Raw genomic sequence first — 24,513 nt, forward strand, 5'->3', positions numbered from 1 at the left:
AAAGTATTAAGAGGCGATTAATCCATAAGACAAAGATAGATTATAAATTATTTTACCAACATGTATTAATACAATATTTGTCGTAGCGAGATTTGACAAAAACATTTTTTGGTTGATGTCCCAGTATTATATTATATCTAATACAATCAGACAAATTTTACTCATTTCACATTATTTTTTTTTTTTTGCATTTAATGAATTTATAAGTAATTCCTATTGAAAATTAGCTCATAGAAAATATTTCGATAGGATTATCTAAAAATATCTACGATTTTTTATATAGTTAACAAAATTTCTATCATATTTACATGAATATTAGGCAAAAGACGTGTAAGAAATATTTTTAACATTTAAATCTCGTTAAATACACACACGTTCGGTATATTCTGAATAAACGAATTATTTTATGTGTCTAATTTATATAACATAATTTTAAATTATTGTCAATTTCTTCCATTGTATTTATTTAAGATTTAGTATTATGATTATTGTCGTTTATTTAGATTTTATAATATTTAGTATATTACTGTAGTATAAATATTATATTATGTTTGGGGTAGATAGCTAAATAAAAAACAATTTATAAGTAGAACTTAAAAAATATTACCGTAAACTGAAAATCTTTCGCTCTCAAGTTTCGAATATTAATAAAAAATACGTTGCACGTTACAATGTGATGACATTTTCACGGCATAACAAATATTTTACAAATAACGTGGAAATGTGTAAAGCGTCAACATTTTCTGGATTTGGTATTTAAAAAAATACTTACATACATTTCACGCAGTTTCATATCATTTAATCAGTGTCAAAAACTACAGATTTTTCCGGATTTTCTTTGTGCCGCCTTGAGAAATGTGTGTATGTTTAAGATGGTATATTTTTTTTCGTATAAAACGCTCATTTAAATAATAATAGAAGAAGATTTTGTATCCATTGTATTTGATGCGTTATGGAAATGTATAGCCATCACAATTCTAAAACATATTGTATAATATCGTAACGGATGATGCGTGCTGAGGGTATAGGTAGTCAACCATGATGTTGTAATATCTCGTACCACACGTACCACAGTGTGATTAACAGCCATCGCATCACGCACGTCGTGTTATATCGTCTGAGAGTTGCCTAAAATAACCTAAAATAACCCATAAGCCGCCTAAAATTGACCCACCACCCATCCACCCACAAAGAATTTATAATATAAACACTAGTCACACTCGTACTTTTTATATTAATAGTATTTCCTGTTATAATTTTGTAATTTTTTTTCACTTTCGTATTGAGCACCCACCCACTTGTAAATATTTTTTTTAAAAAAAACAGAGAATCAAGCACTCCCCAAAGACCGCGTTCGTTTTGTCCGGGAGCTTACCAGAGCATTATAAATAGAGATGTGGGCGCTGCGTCGGAGTTCACCTCTGAACCATCAGACCTTGGAAGATTACGATTCCGTAGTAATTAGTAATATAGTCTTACCAGCTGGCAATAAGCACGGTTATCCGTCTATTAAGTTCGAAATAAAAGATTCCAATGGTGATTTTCCCAGGCATTGTTATAGTCATCTCCATGTGAATATGAAATCTCCATAGCTTCATTGGGGTCAGCCCGTCACGTGTTCTATAGCTACTCAGTGACGTGGTCAGAAACGTACAGGTGTACTGTAGGTCAGCCTAGTTCACCCGAGGCCACTCGTTTAACATCGACCGTCAATATGATGTGCATAAGACCGAGGCTTATTAAACCGACATCTCGTATTTTAATTGCGATTTAATTGTAAATTTCATTAACTCCGTTTCAATAAATTGTCGTAAAAAAGTTTTAAATACCTGCCTACTGCAGATCTTCATAGATCGATATTAATTATTATAAATCGAGTTTATAATGATTTCATATTTTCAACATCTTGCACTACATGTTTACGACGTTTTTATATTTCTAAGGATTATTCAAATTACAATTATAGTCGGATTCATTGAATAATATGCTGTTCATGTAAATCAATGTACCTACCTACGAAATATAAGCATCTTAAATTGTGATCTTATAGACTATTATGATAGAACATAACAAACACATTTTGTACAACGCGTCAACATAGTACACTATTATATATAATATATATCTATGATATGTATGTATAAAGTGCCTAATCTATATATATAATATATATATATATGAAATCCAAACACCACTTAGTCACTGATCGCTGTTCCTCGAAAACTACGCAACGCACAAACTTGAAATTTGGAATAGAGGTTCTTCTCACATTTTCACCGAGCAACAAGAAAGGACTTTCAAAAATGTCGCGTTTTAGTGGAGTAATTAACAATTATAATTATTCACCGCCAATACTATTGTGCGGCACGGCGCGCGGTCCGCGGTTTTCTAGCTACCTTCGACTTATCCTTTTCGTCCTTCGTCGTGTAAATAAGAATTGTTCCGAAAAGTTATAGGGATATAATATTGTAAATATAAAAAATACAAAACTACACACGGGCGAAGCCGGGTAATTCCGCTAGTTTCTATAAAACAACATATTTTTTTCTACCTAAGAACCAATCAGCTGAAAACCTATGATACATAATAAACTATAAAATATAACTAAATAGGTATATAATAATTTTTTTTTAATCATCCTTATGGTTTAACGTAAGTATACAAAAATTGTTTTCTGCTATCTAATGAACATTTATTAGGCACCTATCCATATTTAATATAAGCTACTGAATGCAATAAAGCGATATTATGAAGTTTGTTTGTGTACGTCTTATAAAATTTATAATTATATTGTACTGTATACTGATATATTTTAATTCTGAGCTGAAAACAACTTTTTTTCCAAACAAATTTTCTATAATTATATTTATATATGATTCTCAATTCATTTAGTTTCTAACAAAATGTAGGCCAGTACTATATATTTTTCCACTGCACTATACACAAAAACATAATATCTATGATTCCTCAATTTACCTTTCGGAGTATAAATATCTAGTAGCTTGCTGCATTTATTTTTTCTTTGGCTTTTATAACCTTACAAGGGTTTTCAGCGCCATCCATTCGTGTACTTTAAGTCTTTCCAAATCCCGTGCAGTCACCTTTTTCTGGGACTCCCTTGGGATTTTTTTCTCTTGAATTCCAATTCATGACCACTTTAAATAGTGTTTTCATCGTTTCTGCTCATAACATGTCCAAGGTACTGCTACCTTCGAACCTTTATACATTTTGTGACTGATGCCATTTCTATTTTCTCGTGTAGTTCTTTATTGAATTTCGTCCTACACATTATTGTCAAATTGTTGGCCACAAATCACCCAAGAAATTCTATTTTCAAAAATGCTGAGTTTTTGTTCTGTTGAGCTGGCATCGAAGTTCTTTCCTCACACCCATAAGTGAACTATGTATTATAAGATATTTTTAGAAAAAATATTTCAATTGAAAAAATGTCGAGAGTGTAAAAACTCTCAGCCTTTGCAGTGCCCTCACTTATTTTTCTTGCACCAACCATTATTCGTAGGTACTCAGCATCACGCCAAGTAATTTAAATTCACTTACTTTTTTGAGAATTCAATCTTTTGGGTCAATAATGTCTGTTTAGACATTCAATAAGTCAATAATTGTTGCAGCTCATCTCCTCATATTTTTCAGTTCTATTCGTTCCACTGCTTGGTTACATTCAGCATACATAAATCCAAAACCGAAATATGATTCTGATCCATTGATATTTCAGTTAGCTCTACTATTATCCTTCCAACTGCATTATCCAGTAGGATTTCGATGAATAACGGATTTTACGCATATCCTTCTTTTAATCTAGTTTCAATTAAATTCTTAAAAACTGCCTGGTGTACCCTTATTTCATATTGTGTTTTCTCTATGAACATTCTGATCAAAATTTTATTAATTAATATTATAAAGACTTTTCCAGTATACTAGACATTTTTAGAATAACAAATATTTGCAAAAGGTTTTGACGAAATTGATATTTCTTTATTTTTCTTTATTTCAGATATCTTGACATTACCTTTAATAAACATGTGCTCATATTTTTATAAACATATTTGATTACTTAACATAACTTATGAAGTTCAAATGGTACGCGTCCGAGTTCGGTTAGGTGTCATGTATATGTAGTTATACTCGTATTAGGTTTGTTATAAGTACATTTTTTTGGCTTCACATCTGTTAACGATTGGTTTTACCGTTTGATAATCATAATTTCTTACTTGAAACAAGCTCATAACATTTCAAGTAACAATCTTCAAACAAACTACATGTCTAATATGCAATCTGTTAATACATGTGACCATGTCCAAGACAATTAAGTTTCAAAACCAGGAGATCCACGTGTACACGTGTACATCGTACGATGAGAGGACAACATTCCCTGCGGCAAAAGGTATACTGTAAAATACTATACATTTCAGATTTGAGACCTGTGTACAATATTTGAATGATTATTATTGAATTCAAACAAAAATAGTAATATGAAATCATGTCGGAATAAGGGCTCCCTTTTTTTATTAAAAAATAACTGTGATCAGGTGAGACCTGAGCCTACAACTGTTGTAACTAGAAATAAAATGCATTAGTAGGTAAAATTATGTTCTTATATAACTGTTAAATAAAGTAGGTAGGAACTTAAATTCAAAATACATTGAACACATTTTTTTGTTAAAACCCTAAATGAAAACCAAATAATCATTAAAATTAAATTAAAAAAATAACGTAAGTAAATCTCAGCATGAAAAATGTATATAATATTAACACATCTTTTAGTTTTAAATAATGTACCTCATTATCTATAAATAAATACTGTATTATGACAAATCATTCATTTCTGGATAATATCATACCTATATATTATATTTTATAGGCACCAAATTATATTCGACATATTTATTACAATGCTATATTTTCAACTGTTGATCTATTTTTTTTCAAGGAAGAACTTCTTTATTTTATTTCATTTGAAACAATTTAAAAAAATACATAAATCTTCATTCCTTAGATAGGTGCCTTACTTCAATCTCGTCATAAGGAAATACATCAACATTTTAATATCCAGTACTCTTCCTGAACAGTTTATCTTCATTGTATTAGTCTGTAAATGCTTAAGCTCATTTATATTAAATGTTTCAAAATTATAGACTGAAAATCGAAAATAAAACCTGAATCGAATTCTGAATAAATAATTTGCACTGTTGGATCAATATTTTTCTTAATCTAGGAAATGTATTTTCTTATTAATAGATTATTTTGTTCTTCAAATATTAAAAAAATCATTTTGTTCATATACTTAAAAATATTTAATATTCGATATTTTTTATTTGTGATTGAAGTACCTATAAACTCTATTATAATACTATATATATTAGTATGTAAATTGTACTATACACAAGACATATACTAGGTACCAGCTATCTAATACTTGTATATGTTTTAGTTTTTTGTATTATAGTACAAAGTATATTGCATGTTTAATGATAAACTTTATAAATAAAAACTATTGAATACCTGTGTATTATTTTTACCGGAAATAGAAAAACTTAGAATAAAAAAAAAAAACTGTAGAACTTTCTACATTTATTTGATATTCATAATTGAATCTTTACTTAATGTACTCAATATTTGGTTTACATTTTCAAATGCTTATTTTTCAAATTTATTTTTAAGCCAAACACAAGACTAAAGATGTTCATTTTTTCAGTTAAAACTTAAATGTATTCAGTTTTTACCAACTTGTTTGTTTATTCATCAGAGTTTTATTGTAAGATTAAGTAAATAAATAGTCCTAATAAATTTATACAGAAAGTTATTGTTTGAATCATCAGCAAACTTCCACATTTTTATTAATTAAATTAATAATAATCAACGTGACAATGAGGAATATAAATATTATGAGACGCTAGTGTTTATTATCAAATGTTATTACTGTATTGGTTTTTGTATAATATTTTTGACTGTACAGTATTGCATAAGTACTATTGATAGTACTTGAGTACAGCACACAGTTTGTTAATTATATTATTTCAGATTTGCTATTCGGCTTGTTGTTTTATATATTAGATTTTACTCAAAGTAAATGGGTAAATGCAAAAATATTAAATTTGCTTATTAAACATACAAATATATAAAAGTATTCATTATAAATGGTAATTTATTAACTACAAAGTAAAGAAATGATAACTTGAAATTGAAAATTTACTCAATAATATTGATACCTTTCTTAGGCTGAGTTTTGAAAAGGTATAAACAATTTGATATTATTTTTAAACTAAATCATTAATTTTTGTTTCCAGAACAACAATAAATTATTTAATATTTAAGCATTGTCCATTATGAAAATCTATGGCAATACATATTTTTTTTAATTCGAACTGATTAAAGAGCCACATTTATTATAATTTCAACTATTTTATAGTTCATTCAAACAAAAAAGAAAATGTAAATATTTATTTTCGTGTAGCTTAAAAATCTGAGATACCTAATTTATAGGGATAATTTATGTAAATATTTTAAAAGTTGAATAATTAATTTCCATTAAGTATTAAAATAGTAATGTAATTTTTGAAGTAATAATACGAGGTGGGTAGAAAAGATACAGGGTGTATGCTCAACCACTTTTATTCTTTAATAATGTATTTAATAAAATTTTGTTGGATGGAATTTGTCAACTAACTTATAGACCATGCTTTCAAACAATTTTACTTTCGTACCGTTTGAAGAGTATTTTATGGCGATAGATTTTTCAAATGATAACTCTGATTTTACACTGTAAACTTTAATGAGATTATATTTTTGAAAAATGTCAAGTATTTAAATCAAAATTCGTATGAATACTTTCTGAATTATCAGACTTATTTATGTTATAAGAAATAATAAACTTCAATAAAAATATGTAATATAGTTTAATATTACACGGACAATTTTTACGAATTTAAACAAGCATTAATAAATTAATATTAATTACTGTGATTTCAAAATCATAATATAGACTACACATTTTCTATAATTGTTGAAAAAATGAATTAACCTCCCTGTGGGTAAATAAACGGTGGGTAGGTTTTTACAAGAACAATCATGGTGGGACAACCTCGCCTGAAATTATAATGATAAATATAAATATTCAGTAAATCCTATCTGATTCCGATTAAAACTACCTTTTTACAATTATTATGATATATATATATATATCGATTTATGTTTACATTTGCATTATTCAAGAACGGTTTTTTTCTAAAAATTTAACTGTGAAGGCTATATTAATTCGAAATATCACCCATCGTAAAATATTTATTAGCGTTTTCTAGTATGTATGCTTAGAATTTTTTTTATTAGAAGCAAATCATGTTCTAGAAAAAATTACAGTAAAACATTGTGTTCGCAACAGAGGACTGAACAAAATGCAATTCATTGTATGGATAATATAAGTAAAAACAGATATTCATACCTGACAATCATTGCTAACGAAAAAAAAAAATCTAAAATATACTTTAACACTATACGTGCAGATTACAATATCATTATTATATTTTATACGGAGTGAATATTTTTAACAAGGAACTTTTGAAAGTTTGTGTTTTGAAAAATTCAAGATGAATGACATTAAACAATAATACATTAATACCTAATGTTTTATATTCCCTTTATAATATGTTCTTACATTGGTGTCAGTGGTATTGTGAGTCTTGATTTTTTAATGGCCGGACTAAAGTTTTAGTTCCATATTTGAATCTGAAAACTTATAAAAAATGATTCAAAATTGATCAGATACTTTTTACCTTTATAAATTAGCATTTAGAATTCAGACCAAAGAAGTGGTGTACTACAAATGTAGGACAAAAAACTATTCACCTAACATTTTATATGTATTCATAAACATTATTATACAAGTACTTAAATCCAAAGATATTCTATTGTAGGCTTTCAATTAAAATTTAGTAATGATTTCACTGACAAACAAATAATACTTTACAAGAAGATATAAAAATAAGACATTCTAATTTCATAAAAATAAACCTGTTTGAAAAAATTACTACTTATCTAGCAATAACTGATGAATAAGTGATGATTATAATATGATAATTTTACATTGATATTTCCTCTTACGGTACTTGACTGTATCGTAAAGACATGATGTCCAAAATTCTACGAATTACATTTTTTTTGAACATTATTTTACCTGCATAGTTACTGTTTTGGTGTATCGTGTATTTATTTTATCTTTTCTATAGATAGCCATAAGGCAGGAAATAAATTATTATTCTTGTGATGGATAAGGGTTAAAACCTATATGTTATAGTTTATGTCACTAAGATAGATGAAAATTTTTTTTTTTTTGTATACAGTTATTTTTGTAGGTATTTATTTTATTTTTTAGAACATGTACCTACTTGTCCATGATTAATAAATAAATAAAAATGCATACATGCCAAGTACCGTGTTATTTCTCATACACACTCTCCTTCTACCCAAATATTGTCAAAAAGTTAAAAATTAAAGTATCATTTGAATATTTGATGAAATCAATAATTCAATGTTTAAAAAATATTTATTTATCACCTCTAAAAATTGGTATATATCATAAAGACACGAACAAAATTTACTTGGAGTTTTATTAGAAAAACCAAAGTACTCTATTGACTGCAATAACAGTTATAAAAATAATTAGATACATCAATAATAAATTACAAAAAAATGTAATTTAATCATATTTTATTTTATTCCAAAACATTTATTTTTGAGGTCAAATACAGAAAAAGGCCAGTTCTGCAAAATATTTGGTAGCTTATTGGGATGACTCTTAAAATATAAAAGAACTTTTTATAGTATACATTTATGAAAACATACTTTTATTTTTTAGTATTTAAAATATGATAATTTTAATATGACCTAGAATAACTTTATTTGATCTAGCTACGAGCACATTTACAAGCAAATAAAATGCAACTCTTAACAATATTTTGTTTTGTTTTACATTAAAATTTGAATTCAAGAAATAATCTAATGATAGGTTAAATATTACTTTTTTTTTACCACTATTTAGACATTTATTAGTTATTATATTTTGTATTCTATAAAATATTTATCAAATTGTGTGCATGTATATATTAATATATTATGTACTAAGTATTAACCTCAATACATTTAAGGAACCACTAGTCAATTTTAGTATTTTACTATATGAGGGTAATATTTTTTCTTCTTATCAACAGGTTATAAATTATATCCATACAATTTATTTTTATTATCAAACAATGTAGTAAAATCTTCTTTAGGTTATAACAGTAAATGGGTATTCATCTATCATTTATATTTTCTTAGCCTATACGATAGTTTAAGTTGTTTTAATAGGAATTATATCGGAGCAGCGGACAATTTTTATAATGATATACAGTATCAAACATAGCAACACTTTTAATTACTTTCTATTTAATGCAAACGAGAACCACATTTAATATTCAAATCAGCTACGACTAAGGGGTTTTAAACAAGAACAAGAAATTATTATGATTAAGTATTTACGTACTTGAAAAAACAACTCTGATTAACTTCAAAAATATTATATGGACTGCATTATAAGACAATCGGAGAAGATGATCGCAAAAAATAATTCTGTACTTTATGAGTAAAAAAAATATAATCTTGATAATTAAATTTAAAAAAATGAACAATTAAAGTTTTTATTACTTTAATACCAAACCATTATATACACAATAATAGTGTATAATGTATATAATATTACCTATATTTTATAATAGTATATTCATCGTTTTGATATTTGCCACACTGAGAAACATTTGTAATATAGTTAGCCAAATGGTGATAAACGTTTAGACACATTGACCCGTTTGGGTTCTATCAAAGATAACATATTATTTACGTAGGTAACATTCACAAACTGTTATCTACTAAGCTGTGAAAATAGCATAAAAGAATAAAATAAAATGTTTGATTTTCATAGATTTAATACATTAAATAATCACCAATGTAGTTTCGAATTTAAGTTTGCAAAATAATAATTTTGAGAGACAATTAATCATTAAGAGTCAACTTCCAGGTGGTGTCTCCTGGGTTACGCTGATAAATAATAGGCCCAAAAAAATAAAATTTAAAAAAAGAATGTTCAAAAACTTACTCAAACGTGGTATTTAAAAAATATATGATGTATCTAAACGTTATGTTCATTTTTGGTGTCTGAAAAAATGAATACCTAACCCTGTGTACCCAATTATTCTCCCAATTCTCGTGGAAAATTCTCGTTATATTCATCAAAAATTAAAACGATTTGAAGATAAACGTTATATATTCACAAAACATATGAAAACAATAGTAAAATTCACATAAAACGTCATGCATATTTAAATTTCAAATGTTGTTAGGCTATTGTAGAGAATAATATTATAACACACGCATTTTCAGAGGCTAATTTCGTGTGAGCGTATGATTTCGTCTAACAGAAAAAACAACAAGATTCTAATAAATAATAATGTTATATTATAAGGTGACTATAGTGAGCCATCGTGTTTCCCCAACTAATATAGGAAAATGGATCATACTGAGGCCCATCCCATATCATATACGGATCAATTAATACCTACCATATGAAGGGACGTTATTAGTTTAGTGAACAATAGATTATTTGTTGGGGTTCTGCGCTCCATTATAAGAGCTTTGTATAGGAAAAAAATTTAACGAACTTTATATAGGTATTATAAATCAATATGTTAACTACCTACTGCAGGCGATTATTATAGTTGTCTACTATCACGAAACATTGGAATAAAAAAATATTAGAATTAACCTATTGCATAGTATACCTTTTTTGACACTAAAAAATCTCATTAGTAAAGCTTGATTTTTCAGGAGACACAAAAAACATTTTTTTTTAAAAACAAATTGACGATGATTTCAAAAACAGATTTTAAAATTTTAATCATAGTAATTCTTATTTTTTTTTAAATTCATTATCTGTGTAAATATTGTATGAAGTGTCTAAGTTTTACTATACTGTAGGTTTTATTAGATTATGATTTTTTTGCCAAACAAATATGGGGTTTTTGAATAATAGTTTGTGTCATATTATAATAAGTTGATTTAGAATGATTTTATCTCTTAAAATATTTTATTGATCGACTGAGATCACTTGGTATTTAAGAGTTTCTAGTTGTAATTTACAAATAATAATAAATTGTATACAATCCGTATGGGTTATTATAAGTTATTACAATGAAACGAAATGGTACAGATACTATATTTTATTTATTACTACCATGCCTACTAACTAGGCTGAATGCTTTTACACTTTATACTTTTAATATTTTAACCAATTACATTTTCTATGGATATGTCTTATGATTTATTATTTTAATACTTTAGAGTATTATACTCCAAACTAAATAAATAGTAAATACTTAACACTAAATTTAATCCTTACTTTTATAAATATTATTTGTTGAAATGTACTAAAATGTTCATAATTAATTAAAAAAAACTTCCTTGTGTATACAGAGAGATTTACCAGACATGCTGGCCTCCATATTTTCCTTTCATAATGAACTTATTCAAATTCTGATTTTTAGAACTATTAAATATACTCAAAGACCATATTTTCAAATTTTTGAATTTTTTGTTTTACTTAAGAAGTGTTCTGTGGTGATACAAATTTCTGTTTTCCAAATGAGAACCTCTTCTTTCACTGTAAATGTATTAGTGCCTAGTGGATAACTTTTTTGAAAATTTCGATGAATCAAGATCAAAATTTGAACTCGTAGTTTCTTAATTATTAACATGTTTATATTAAGGATAATAATCCTTAAAACTAATTTTTTATAAATATAAAATAGAAATATTATTGGATCTAGTATTTATTGTACTTACATAAAACACAAAGTTAAATAACTTAAAAACTACTAGTACGGATTTTGATTTTGATTTTGATACGTCAAAATGTTCAGAAAATGATCTACGGTATAATTTATAGTTGAATAGGGGTATTTTCATTTGAAAAACAGAAGTTTGTCCCTCCACAGGACACTCCCTAATTAGTACAGAAAATCTCAAGAATTTGAAAATATGGTTTTAAAGTATGTTTAAAAATTTAAAAAAAAACAGATTTCAAATAACCGCATTATTGAAGGAAAAAGGGGTGAGCGTGCTTGGTGAATCACTCTGTATAAAAAATTATTATTTACGTAATATTGGAAATTTTAAATTCCATACGGTTAGGTTGAATTACAACAAAATAACCAAAACTGATAATTAAAATATTGTGACTTAATATAATATTTTTTTGATATTTTTTTGTCGCGTGCTACCAAAATGGACACCATTAAATATTAAATATACACCATTATTAATTTGGCCAAAGTGAGTAGAGCGAGACGAATGTTCAGTATCTGGTTTCTGTATTATGTTCGAATTTTTTTTCCCTATACTAATTTAAATAGTCATGTTTTAAATTATAACATAGGCGGTGTTAGTATAAATTATCTCTTGAAATCTCCCGAGACTTTATGTTCTACGTATTATATAATCGGTATTATTGAAGATCAAAAACACACTACAGAGGCTACATGAATCCAATTTGTTGCCATATTAATTTGAAAATTAACTATATCTTACTGCTTTAATCTGTTGTAACTTGTACCTAATTGAAAACCGTTGAAAGACAACAATTTGTTGAAATAATTAATTTAATGAATAATTTAAACAAAAAAAGTTATTCTTTACTACATTTCTCATTAACACTATGTTCAATAAGTACAGTTCATTAATTCTGAAATGTAAATGTATTTTTTATGCTATCTTAACAAAATTTAAACAATAAACAAAACGCGTTTAAAAAAATTATTTTTATCAATGCATATATTAATTACTAATTTATTATTATTCATGTTCTTCAATTACATAGTATAATCAGAGATGATTATTTTTAATCTAGTTTATAGATTAAATACATATGTAAATATAAAATATCTATCAATAGCCTTAAAATAGTAAAACATTTCGAAAATTTGTATTCCGTGTTGTAAATGTAAACTTGATTCATAATGAAATGTTTCAAGTTTTTACAATTAATGCTTTTTGAATTACAACTAAACAACGAACACCGTGTGAGGAGATGGGATCGTTATGGTAAGTATGAACGTTGAATTTTGATAAAATTTGAAGAAGTTAAGCTTTATAAAAAATGTTTTGTTTAAAATGTATGAATAAAATAAATTGTACCAAATTTTTTGAAATCTTTTATTGCCTTAACTAATATAAAAAGTGTTATGAGTTTTCAACTACTGAATAATTTGTAAATTATTATGGTTCATGATGAACTTAATCATTGTTAAGTTGATTATGAGGAACCTTATATGAGCTATATAACATTTTCAAGCTATATTTGACATGATTTTATGTTATGAACATAAATAGAAAAAACCTAAAAATAGTCGAAAATTTAAAATGTTTATAATTCGTTGAAAAGGAACTAATATAATATAACTATAGTGGGTCCAGTTTTTCTATCCTGACTCGAGTTCCATAGTGATTATGTAAATCTAAAAAAAAAAACGCTGTTTTGTACCTGCGTTGGACACACGACCCACATAGCCCTTGACTTGAATTTAAAATATAATATAATCTGCCTCGCAAAAGAACCGTTACCGTATTAATTATAAAATCAAAACATTATTTCATCGACTGAGTCGCCAAACAACCTTTTATTGTAACTATAGTAACTAGACTGTATTTATAATGTGTTTTAAGAAACGGAGTGTTTTATAGTTTCTCAGAGTTGACTGTATAAATAATAGTGGTCTAAAGATCCTGCAACAAAATCGGTTAGTGTGGAGTGGAATTAGTCGAATATTGTCCCTTTGGGAGCAAAACCAAATGTAGGTCCTGTAGGTAGTAAATACTAAATTGCACTTTCTTCGCGTAGGTATAATATTGCAAGTGTACCAAATTGAATCGATTTATAATGGCAATTCACTACTCTAGTAAATTTGTAATATAATCCCAAATTATAAGTCGGTAACAGTTTTTATGTTTCATAATAATTGGTTGGCTGGATATTTACGATAATTCCAAATGTAAGTGTGCAAAGCATATTTGTACATTAAACTCTATTATATTATAATATGTTACACATCGCACAAAGTAAAACGTATTTACATACTAATTATGACTTTGCGCAAACATTATTATAATAAGTATTATAACATTTAGAACAAACATTGTTATCGCAATTATTTAATAAAACAAACGAGCATAATATCCATTTGTATTAAAATATAAATAAACGACATTTAATATTGTCATTTTTAATGATCAATGAATAATAAATATTTTTAAAATTGCGTTGAACATTTCTATTTCTGTATAATGATATCCATTGATCCATTAGTGTAATGTGTTGACTGTCTCTGCGATTGATAATTACACATAATTATAAGCACATGATTATAACTTATAGTATAATCATTATAAGACAATATGCGGGACTTTTGATTTGATCGGCTTCGTTTATCAATCATCGCAGGTGCATTTCCCGAGAGGAAAGGGTCCATAACCCACTCTTGAGATGAAATTGCAATATTTTTAACTTCTTTTCCTCTCAATATTGGAAGTTAATACCGTCGAGTAAATCAATATGTATATAGGGAACATCAAGTTTATACAGTATTAATATTAAATATACATGCGTATAATGCACATTATGCATATAAAAATAAATTGTAAACATAGTTATCCCAAGTGATGGGGAAGAAACTACCGACATTAACACAGGTACCTTTATGCAGTGATGTATGTAATTCATTACATTTACATTTTTCGTAAATTTAATATAAAAATGTAAAAACAGGCAATGATGGGTACATTACTGTTATTATTATAAGTGCTTACGCTGCAGCGGTGTATTCTATACGCCATTAGTCACAACTGCCTATACTTAAGCTTAATAAACCATATGTCACTTCTGTTGAATAGAAATTATTAAGATAGGTAGCTAAAATATATGTGTATATTTTTAAAGTCGGTCTGCTATAGCAGGTAGTAGTTTTTGAGTGTGTATCGCCGTTGAGTACTGAGTCATTAAAGACGGGTGTGTTTCATTTGAATATTAAATGTTAAACAGCTGCATAAGAAATAAGATCACGAGCGGAGCAAGTGTATCAGCCTCTTATTGATAAGGATAATATTTTAAAATGTATTTATTTGTCTCTCAGTCCCTTTGGCCTTAGTAATATAAAGTAGGTTGGACTAATTTTGTTCAATATATTTATATTATTGATCATTATACAATATACTAGTTCAGTTAAGGTGTAAGTCAATACGCCTTACCCACTAACATATTATCATAATATAATGGTGTGAATAGATTCTTGATATAAATATCTTACAATTAGTACGTAAAATATTTTTAAAATGTCATTGCAAGTAGATAATATTCATAAACGAGAAGTTTTAAATGACAACGATTAACATAATATATTTTGAATTCCATCAAAATAACTAAAACTATGAGAAGATAAAATGTTATTTTTGGTCTGAGTATCCTATTTTTTCAACAATTAAACTTGGAATTTAAATAAATAAAAAATTTAAGGTACATATTTCGCTATTTTTTAACTACTGTAAGAATTATTGACGGCTCATGAAGAACCTTAAAAATATATCACATTTTCAGGCTTTTTGATGGTAATCGATCACTCTACTCAGAATTTAATTTAGTTAAATTGTATGTTCATAGACAAATGTCTAGTTAATAGTTAGAAACCAAATTGATGTTATCTTCTAAAAAATTGTATTTGTGAGTTTAAAAAATGTATGTTGGAGATGACGTATTGTGTATGAGTTGAACGTTTAAGTTACTTGTTAGGGTTTCTTTAACAATAAAGGGATTTTAGAGTAGTCACTGAATAATAGAAGTTTTCTACAATAATTAATTTTTTCGGTATTAATTTTGAATTTTATTTTCATTGTTATATAAAAATCATTTGTACTAATATAATTATACAGTTATTAAATGTATTCAAAAATGAACAAAATATTTGTGTAAGTTAATTACTTGAAGTTTTGTGTTAACTTATTTTATAATGAGGTTTTTGATTTTTTAATAATATAAGTTATAGAACCTGTTCTATAGAAACATTGGGCTCAGTGTAGTTTCTATCTTTACACGAATTTGTTTATGAATTATATTCTCATAACTACCTGCTGTGTATACATTGTACATTGAGCGTCGAGCAATAATATTTGTATAAAGTCTGAATAAACCCACTTTCTAATGCAAAACAACTGTGCGTTTCGCAAAATGAAAATGTTTGGACTTTGCATATTATATAACATTTAAATAATGCAAATAAATATTATATCAAAATAAGGTAGGTATTATTCTGTAAGTAAACATTTTATTTCTTATTCCCTTAGACTAGTAGGTATAGTAATTGGTACACCAAATATAATTTGTTTTTAACACGTGGGTGATTAGAAATAGTTTATTTATAATTTATTAAATATAAATTGATCATTTAAATTTATTATCTATGAAATATCAATGATATTAATATTATATTTTATTTTTCCTTATATTTTATATATCAATTAATAATCATTTACGAAATTATGTGCAAATAATTGCAATTGTCTTTTATTACTAGCGCATGGAATTAAAATATGTGTGTATTGAATATTTGGGTTCCAAATAAGATTTGTGAAAATGCTAATATTTAATTTAAATTATGTAAATAACTTGATCATATAATTTATTTTATCAAAGTGTAATAAATTATATACGTTTTAATGAACAGTCAGTAAAAGTTGTTCCGTCAAAACATATTGATCACATGGTCAAAGAAATGTTAGAAGTTTGTTATTGATTTTATCTTATAAATACAATTTATAAATAAAATAAAAGTTTTAGACACTCGTGAAATGTATGAAATATAAATATTGAATTTAAAAACAATACAATTCACAGTGATTTGCCAACCAAAGTTTTCGATTCCAACAATCAGATAAATTAAAACATGATTGAAGACTAAATAATATATATTTTGATAGTAACACACGATGTAGGTATAATATCTATGGACTAAATAATGTTTTGTAGTAGACAAAAAAAAATTCTATTCTCATATTTATCGATCAATATTGGACGATAATTAATGCAAACAGATGTACGACTTATGATAAATGTATTTCTCGTTATTTGAAAATCTCAAAAACACCATCGACCTAATAATATTATTATGCAATCGACATAATTTTCGTACTTAATGTGTACATAAATAAAGTTTATTGACTTAACAGTTTGACCTGTAGAGTTTTTAGGGGAGAGAATTGTATTGTAGCGAAAGAAAATATGTTAAGTAGCAGTGCCAGCGTTGACATTTTGAGCGGGTGAGGAAACACCAAGCGGAAAAGCGGGAGGTTTCCGCCGCGTCTGTCGACTACTCCAGGCCAAATAGCGCTGGCGAGCTTCTTTGGTGACATGCCGGTTAGCTGAAGTGCCTCACAAAATAAAACATGTGACTTAAATATTTCATAGACGTCCCCGAACAATTAATTGTTATTGATGAATATTGCGCAGTTGATGTATTTCAATTTTTAAAAACGCGTCAATCGAAGTGTTGTTACGAAAAGATAAAAAATGTCAAGTGCTACTTTATGTGTTAATTTTGGTATCTATTAAAACTAAAGTTTTACGATGCATTTTAGTCTCAGTCTTGCTTCTCTACTGCGCAGTTCATTTTTTACGTGCGTCTTCTGATATTATAATATCTACAGTCTATACGTATTGTTTTTACTTCAGAAATAACTATTATAAGCCAAACTACGACAAGACACCACTTAAGGCTTTACATAAATTATATACAACTTTGCTGAATTAAGTAACAAAGTTAATAACGACATTGACACTACCCAAAAACTTTCTTTGACCTATAATGATATATAACAAGATATCAATTGATATCGGGATAGACACTATCTATTATAATATTAACAAACTATTTCATTATATAATACGCTGGTAACATAAGCCAATGAGTTGTATTATACTGAAACGGATAAAACGAATATCATCCAAAAAATGATTACTCACTATATTGTGTAAAATATTTGATACATGGCAACAAATGTTTGCACTTGTTGAGTTCGATCAAAACATAATGCTGAAAATGTGTTCAACATAAAATAGACATTTCCCAGTAAGTATCTATACGAAAACCTAAAAACGTGCTGCAATTTTTCTATTTAAATTATCCAGATAATTCACAATCCATGACCTATTTATTTTAATGAATAATAAAATAGTTGCCGTGGTAAAAAATCCATTGAATACGTCAATTCAGTACTTAACACTATTATATTGTTATTACTTATTAATAATTAAATATGTTGTTAATTTAATATGCACTATCAACACGCCAATCTACTTCATGTGATGCATATTTTATGTGTTTACTTGTTAAAATTTCAAACCACAATATTTGTATACCTAAAGGCTAAAATATTTATTAGATCGTTTTTTTTTTTATTCTTTAAATAGTTTTTTTCCCCGAAAATTGTATGTTTACCTATTTCACCATTTCTTTGTTGCGAAAAATAAGATATTTATACTTTGCGAAGTTTGATATACCTAAGTGCGTTCGATGACAAAGCAGTTTATAGTTACTGCATTATAATGATGTTTGTATAATAATCCAGAATGACGTGAACCCCCGAATTAAAAGGCAATATCACGGTACACCGAATAAGAGAAAACACTACAAAACGTGATCGGGATAAACCTGCACCTTTTAGACGGTCGTATTATGTAGTCAAAGTATCAACGAGGATCAGTGCCAACCAATTTTTGACATGCGAACCCTATTTCACTGTCTGTCGAAAATATAACGGTTGTCAATAACCTAACGCCATATTATATAGTTATATACGAACCTGTGTCAATATTATATTTAACCTTCCATTATTTGATTTATTGTTTTTTTTTCTGAGCAGAAAATACAAATATCTATTAAAAAAAAAAAATGCGTATTGCCTGGAGAGAAATTTACCACACAAGTCTTAATTTCCATGATATTTTAGCACAAATGCGGTACAATAATATTGTGCTGTCGACATTATCGATTGGGCTTAACAACCCAATAAATTTTGAATAGGTATTATAAATTATTTCAATAACAACGCCAGTAACGCATTTTTATTTTGTTACTTAGCGTTGTATTCGTTATAAATCGAATATTTTTCAAATACTAACAATATTACGAGTCATTCGAGCAAACTAACTGTTCTTTTTTTTTTGTGTCACGTGAATTGTATAAATACGTTACAGTTAAATATTATGTCTCTTTTACTGTTGAAGGTTTTAATCATTGACCATATCCATACATTTCTGAATGCTGGACTTATTTAATTTTGAACAGGGTGCACACACCAGCGGACGAAAAACGGTAGTACTAAGAATATACCTACTGTTTATATACAAGTTATGCGATAAAAAATAATAGTCACCGACATGGTAACATAACCACGAAACCAAAATAGCAAATGTCAAAGCAGCGGCGACAAGACAGCCAAGCGTACAACAGCTAAAACACATAATAATGAATATCAAAAAGGGTTAAAATTTAATAACATATACCATACACTAGGTTGGTAGTTAAAAATTCTAACGGTAAGACATCATGTATTAATTCGTACGAAAAATTGATTCAGGCCAAAAATGTCTGGTAATATTGCTTACAGGAATAAATTAGGTGTCAACAGTGTTCTATAATATTAATTATGTTGTATTAATGTAATATCTTATAAATGTTTTGAAAATAAATATAATGAAAATAATAATACCTAATATATTTTACGAGTAGTTTACTTTTTTTCAAGGAAAAAGGATACAATATTTGTTGATGACATTTAAGAAAAATAATAAAACTTAAATGAAATACTGTTTTAAACAATAGGTACACTTTCCAGGGTGAATCAAAAAATAATAATCTTTAAATAACAACTATTATGATTTATGAGTACGTATAGGTATGTAAATATGTTTTTTTAACTCTTTTCAAAAAATATAATATTTAATAAATATTTTACGGTTGGAATTTTGAACTAGTATATTATTGTACTTATAACAAGATATTTGAGCCATTTTGCACACTCGCCATTATGTGTCTTAGCTATTATGTGCTAAGCTGTTTTGATGTTCACTATTTTCGTCTCGTGGTTTTGACGTGATACCGAAAACTAATAGGTTAATAAAAAAAAGAACTTAGCACACCTGTGCTATATTATAATATAATAATATGTGATGAATAATGCCAAACACTGTGAAACCGCCATGATACTTCATGTATTTATAAATTATTTAAAAATAAAATAAACGTTTTTTCCCGCATAATATTATCAATTTCTTATTAAAACAATTTAAAAAAAATACAACTCGTATAAAAGAGTTCAATGCATTGTATTCACGTCCAGGCCGTTTTTTAAACACACTATTATGGCGTTATCCTTTTCACAATCACTAAAGAAATACCTTGACCATGTGTTGTATTTTTTTTTCTAGCTCCGTGATTCGGGTTGTCCTTTTTTGACAGACAAAGGACAATTGAGGGTCCAAGTCGAATGGGAAGAAAGCTATTTACTGTTCCAAGCCACATACCATAAATATGACGACGTCAGTAGGACTCACAACTACCAGATGAGGTAACTTTACTAAACGTTATTGTATGTATTTCGTTTTAAATAATATGTGATAGAGAAAAAAAATCTTGATAGGACATAAATTAATGGACAGGATTTTTACATTTTTAAGTATTCAATATGTACAATTAAATAGAAGACCAGACTAAGAAAATAAAAAAAATCATCCTCCAAGTCAAAATTCCCATTTATAATCTTTTTCTAGAACCCGGTACGGCTATTCATCTTTGATCTTCTGAAGTTCAGAGCTGGTATAAAAAATTAAACCAACCACCATATGCAGTCAAAGTGCATCCCAATCCCCGAATATCCTCTCAGAAGGCTTTAATGGCAATGACTCTGATTCATTATTATTTAATTAACTAAACATATATCCTGGAATGCGACCCTTCATTAAACTGACACCGAAGTGCTGTCACTGAATAAGTCATCCACCTTGCCAACAAGCCCTATTATATAGTATCCATTATGCTCATTATACTAAACATACTGTGCATATTGTATAGTTTTCCAAATTTAATAAAAAAAAAAACATATCTATATAATAGGTCCTAGCCTCCAAAGACTTAAGTGCTAAATATTTTAATAGGAGATAAATTGTTTGTAGTAGACACATGATGCTGTACTCAGGTAATTAGTATAATATAACAATCAAACATATCAATCTGAAATTTAAAACAAGATCGCTAAATACAACTAAACAATAGATACTATACAATGTGCCCCTTTGAAGAAGTGACTGGCCGGTGTCAATGATAGAACACACTCAAGTTTGTAAATCAAACTTCTTTAACGGGGGGGGGGGACCTACAGCACATTTGCTTTTAATCGTAATTTATATTTTTATTTTAAATTTATAATTTAACACATATAATAAAACCAGAAAAGTACAAATTATTTTTATTAAATTGAAAAAAGTAAAGAAGTTTTTAAAAAAATGAGAATTTTTAAAAAGAAATTGTGTATAACTCCTGCTTAATTACAAGGTATCTATTTTAATTTTATTATTCTATAGAATCCTATTTTTTTTTTTATTTAATAAAAATAATTTGTACATTTATGGTTTGACTGTGTATGTTGGTTGATAACACTTTAAAATAAAAAAATTATTACGGTACAAAATTGAAAAGTTTTTAAGATACGGCAGAAAATGTGTGGTAGTTTCAGTTTTGTTTGAAAAAAGTTGAATTGCCGATAACTAAATAAATTAAAAATGTAGGCCGACCCTTTAAAGAAGTTTTTTCACAACTTAAGGTACCTAAACTATCATATGACGCCGGTCAGTCATTTACTCACTTCTTCACAGTACACATATTATAGAGATGAAATATATGGACGAATGGTGTATAAGTGTTTTTCCAATATATAATCTTTATGTATTTGATATTCGTGCATTTTAAAACAAAAAAGTAATCTTCGCCATGTCAAGTTCAGTAATCGCAATCAGTGTGCACTTGGATTTTATATGGATTTTTATTTATTTTAAACTACGTGTTCGTGGAAATACAGAATACTGAAACGATGTACATTTTTATAATTAAATTTCACCAATTTATTTCTATTGATGTAAAAGGAATAAAGGATAATATGGTAACTTCGCATACTGGATTTAAATACTATAAAAAAAAAAACAAATATCGTGAAAATTTAAAGAGCAAAATCTAAACCTGCTAAAAAATACCTCTTTAATGTCAACTTCATATTCGATAAATACATTATTTAAATCGAACAAAATATAAATCATATTTAAATTCATCTTTAAAGTTAGGACAGTTTGGTATCTATTTAACTTAGTCTCAAGTTAAATTATGATCATAGCTAAAGGGATGTAAATTCTAACTTCATTTCTTGGTCAGAGTCAAAAATCAATCGACTCCAAACACATATTATTTATCCTTGTAGACTATTATGCATAAAGATACTGTATGTAAATTGTTGTGCATTTAGTATTTTTGATGTTGTTGGAGAAAATCGTCACTAGCCACTAATATGGTTGCCCAGCCTATTACGTCTTTAACGTTAACACTCAATAATATTATGTATTTGCGTTCAATAAACTTATTTCACGAGAAAAATGTTTGGTTGCATATAATGTAGCAACTTTGTCGACGCCTATTTAAATGTACGTCAGTCTATGGATTTTATGCGTTAAAATATCGGATTTGAGTTAACTGAGTCGTATAATCTGATTATAAATAAACACGAACACAACAAATACATCAAATTCAATAGATTTTGAACAATAACGTTTACAAAGATAGTATAGGTAGGTGGTACATATGTGCGGCTTATATTTGAAGAATTGAAAATTTACACTACTCCAACGATATTTTGATTACGTGGAGGTATTACCTACTCAAAATCCAATATTAAAAATGTCCTTATATATCTTTACAAATAGTATTGTTGTCAAGACGTACACCAACTGTAGTTGACGTTTATATGTGCGTGTTTGTCAATAATACGACCGAGAGATTCTTCACACAAATCAGATTAATATCCATCATCCCCCAAGTGACGCGCACTATCGATTTAATACATACCATTTTCAAACGAGATACCAAAAACCATACACAAAAGAGCTATCGACAGTGTAATAAAAAAATCATTTAAACATCGATGTCATTAGAACAGTAGTATAAAGTTTGTAAAGTATTTATTTTTTCCGGATGTGGTCTGGAATACTAAAAACGAATGCAACACGTGATTGTGGATTATGCCCGGATGAAATCATAAAAAAGCTTGACACCATAAATCATATTTATTTCCTTAAATGTGAACATTTAGATATAAAAATATTTAAATTCACTATTATTTAGGTGGTTGCATTATTGTCTTCCATAATACCTCATCATAAATATATATTCATTTTAGCGCCTTAAACAATTTCATAAATAAGAAAGAACAAGAAAATATAATAATAATATTAATCGTTAAATTTGTCAACTGGAAATTCTTGAAAATGTGTACCTAAACAAAATATGAGGTGTATTATTATACATAAATTATTTCTTATCCTAAGAATTAAACACTTTAGGTACCATGCAAATAGTTTTTGGTTCAATGTATATATATCACTAGTCACTACCCAGTTCTCAAAGCGTATTTTTGCACTCATATTATTATCATTGAAAGACGTACTGGTCTAGTATCTATATTACATCAAAAATAAGTTATCACATGTTTATGTTAGAAAACACTAAATACTTGCCAGTCATCACAATGTCTAAAAAAAAGTTGCATAACCCTTTTACAGTACAATTATTGAATTATGTTACACACAATTGGCATTCATAGACTATTTCCCCGCATATGTTACTGTTTACCTAAACTATTTGGTACGAAAATAATCGCTGTAACGAATACAAAATGTATACACACAAACCACATTTCATATGATTATTATGGTGTAGGTAAACTAAACAACTAAGTTAGTGACGAGTATGATCGAGCACAGAATAGTTTATCTTTCAAGCAAATCCTTTCCATAAGAAGACGTCTAAGACACACACGGAAACAAAGTACGTTCTTAGTACACTTTATTATAACTTAGCAGAGTTGAACTCTAAGAGTTGATTCACTGTTCGTCCGTAAGTCTTCATTCCACCCAAGACTGAACAAAAATAACAATTTCCACGGGCCTATATTATACGAATAAATATACGACATGTGGATGTACCAGACAGTCTGAAAAAAACAACTCAGTATCGTCAAACATTATTCTCTTAAATTATATTTTATTTATTTTTTCCGACTTTTTCGATACATATTCAAGGTTAATCTAATCTAATATTATACTTTTAT

The 24,513-nt window shown here is 27.4% G+C and overlaps 1 protein-coding gene across 1 annotated transcript in view; it reads left to right on the plus strand.

Annotated features, from left to right (window-relative positions):
* The first annotated feature begins 1,394 nt into the window (after window positions 1–1,394).
* Window positions 1,395–24,513, plus strand: part of LOC111037543 (mastermind-like domain-containing protein 1) — a 44,024-nt gene continuing 20,905 nt past the window's right edge. Inside the window, exons 1-2 of the mRNA XM_022320183.1 lie at window positions 1,395–1,571; window positions 20,573–20,712. Of these exons, the coding sequence (XP_022175875.1) occupies window positions 1,395–1,571; window positions 20,573–20,712 (317 nt within the window). The remainder of the gene's footprint in view (window positions 1,572–20,572; window positions 20,713–24,513) is intronic.

Source organism: Myzus persicae, unplaced genomic scaffold, assembly GCF_001856785.1.
Source record: "Myzus persicae strain clone G006 unplaced genomic scaffold, MPER_G0061.0, whole genome shotgun sequence".
Classification (NCBI taxonomy): Eukaryota; Metazoa; Arthropoda; class Insecta; order Hemiptera; family Aphididae; genus Myzus; species Myzus persicae.